This window comes from Rhagoletis zephyria, unplaced genomic scaffold, assembly GCF_001687245.7.
Source record: "Rhagoletis zephyria isolate East Lansing unplaced genomic scaffold, Rhagoletis_zephyria_1.1 Rzeph_scaffold_42122, whole genome shotgun sequence".
NCBI classification, from domain to species: Eukaryota; Metazoa; Arthropoda; class Insecta; order Diptera; family Tephritidae; genus Rhagoletis; species Rhagoletis zephyria.
In genome coordinates, this window is record NW_016199177.1 from 226 (window position 1) to 2,091 (window position 1,866).

The 1,866-nt window shown below is 51.1% G+C and overlaps 1 protein-coding gene across 1 annotated transcript; it reads right to left on the reverse strand.

The window, feature by feature from the left end:
- Nucleotides 1–285: 285 nt before the first annotated feature.
- Nucleotides 286–1,143, reverse strand: LOC108355088 (intersectin-2-like; the record flags this gene model as incomplete). Its single annotated transcript, XM_017606259.1, has 2 exons — nucleotides 897–1,143; nucleotides 286–825 (listed from the first exon to the last, which is right to left on the reverse strand). Coding segments are annotated over exons 1-2 (787 nt in total), but the record flags the coding sequence as incomplete, so codon positions are not given.
- Nucleotides 1,144–1,866: the final 723 nt, after the last annotated feature.

A 1,866-nucleotide genomic window follows, 5' to 3' on the forward strand; every position in this document is an offset into this window, starting at 1 on the left:
CTGCTCAGGTTTATCTTGAAGTTGGCGTTCCAGGCAATCTTGAAGGTGCCGTCCTTCGCATTCACCGCATTGCCATCCTTTTGATGGTCTTTTTTCCTCGACAGGGTGCCCCCTCCCTTGGAGGTGGTCATCTCCAGGCGGACAATCTTTGTCCGTCGGGTGGTGTGAATGGAGGCGGCGTCTTTGCCAATTGAAACCTTACAGTAGGCGTTCAGGGCGTCTGTTTGGAAGGGAGGAAAGATGTTAGTCACTGGAAAATCACACACACAAATGCTTGCGCCTTACAGTTTCTCGTGTACAGCTGCAACGCCTCGACAATGGTCAGAAAGAGCGTGGCAGTGGGCGCCTGGTTGGGCAGTAATGCTGCCACTGGACCAGCCGTCACCGAAGAACTGCCCGTTGTGCCATTGCTGGTGCTCCCTTCCTCATTACTGTTGAGTCGCTTCTGAATTTCCATGTAGGTGCTCTTTGCCTTGTCAATCTGCTTCATCCAAAGGACGCACTCGTTGGTGGAGGGGGCCCGCAGCGACAGGTGCCGCTTCTGTGCGTGCACGTGAATGCGAAAGAGGCCAGGGTCAAGGCTGGACTCAAATTCGGGCAGGTCGGCGAGGCTAATTTCGCTTAGGAGCATCGGCTTTCGATACAGCGTGTAGGTGATCTCCAGCGCCCTTTGGTTGTAGAAGAAGTTGTGCCCTGAAGAGATCGACTTTTGAAACTTCTTATTGGGCATCGCTAGCAAGAAGAAATCGTTAAAGAGGAAGGCGGCCAGCACCTTTGAGCTACTGGCCTTCACAAGAATGCCCGAGTGGTGCAGTGTTCGAGGACCTGGTGAATAAAGTGCAAAAATGGAAATTCAAAATGAAAACAAAACAAATAGAAACACCAAAACTACTCACCTAGAAAGTTCGTCTCCGAGTTAAAGTCAATGACATAGTCCAGATTCTTCTGCGGAATGGTGATGTGCTTCTGCAGCCAGATGAGCTTGTCAAAGTTTTCCGTATCTCTGCAGGCCTCATTGATCTCCTTGCAGAAGCTCTTGCTGAACTTAGCCGCCGCCTGCGCATCGGCGTAGTCCGGGTGGCCAGCCGGCGTCGCCTCAAAAAGCTTCTCATTGAGCAGCGGATACTTGGTGATTCGCTGCATTGGCTTTAGCAGATAAGAGGACAGCGGGAGGTGGGCCTTGCACTGACGGGAGATTTTTGCCAGCACTTCGCTGAACTGCACGTCCGACTCGATCTTCAGCTGCAGCTGTCGACTGGANGAGCTTCTCATTGAGCAGCGGATACTTGGTGATTCTCTGCATCGGCTTTAGCAGATAAGAGGACAGCGGGAGGTGGGCCTTGCACTGGCGGGAGATCTTTGCCAGCACCTCGCTGAACTGCACGTCCGACTCGATCTTCAGCTGCAGCTGTCGACTGGAGGCCATCTGCGCCGAGCAGTACCGCTTGTAGATGGGCAACATGCGCTGCAGTGAGCTGAGGAGAATATCACAAAAGCGAGGGTTGTTGCTGCCGCCGTTCACTCCTCCTCCCTCCTCGTCGTCGCCTTGAAGGCGTTCGTTGAGTTTTCTGGAAAAAATGAAGATTAGAAAAAGAACTACAAAAGCACTCCATCAAATAAACGCACGTGTAAAATTCATAGTTGACCTCGTAAATCTGCTCCAGATTGCTAAAGTACGACTGCACTTCTTTGGCGGCAAAGAGGCGACTGTCGAGTAGTGGATTGNGTAAAATTCATAGTTGACCTCGTAAATCTGCTCCAGATTGCTAAAGTACGACTGCACTTCTTTGGCGGCAAAGAGGCGACTGTCGAGTAGTGGATTGCGGAAGTTCTGCAAAATACAAAAAAGAACCAATGAAAAATTAA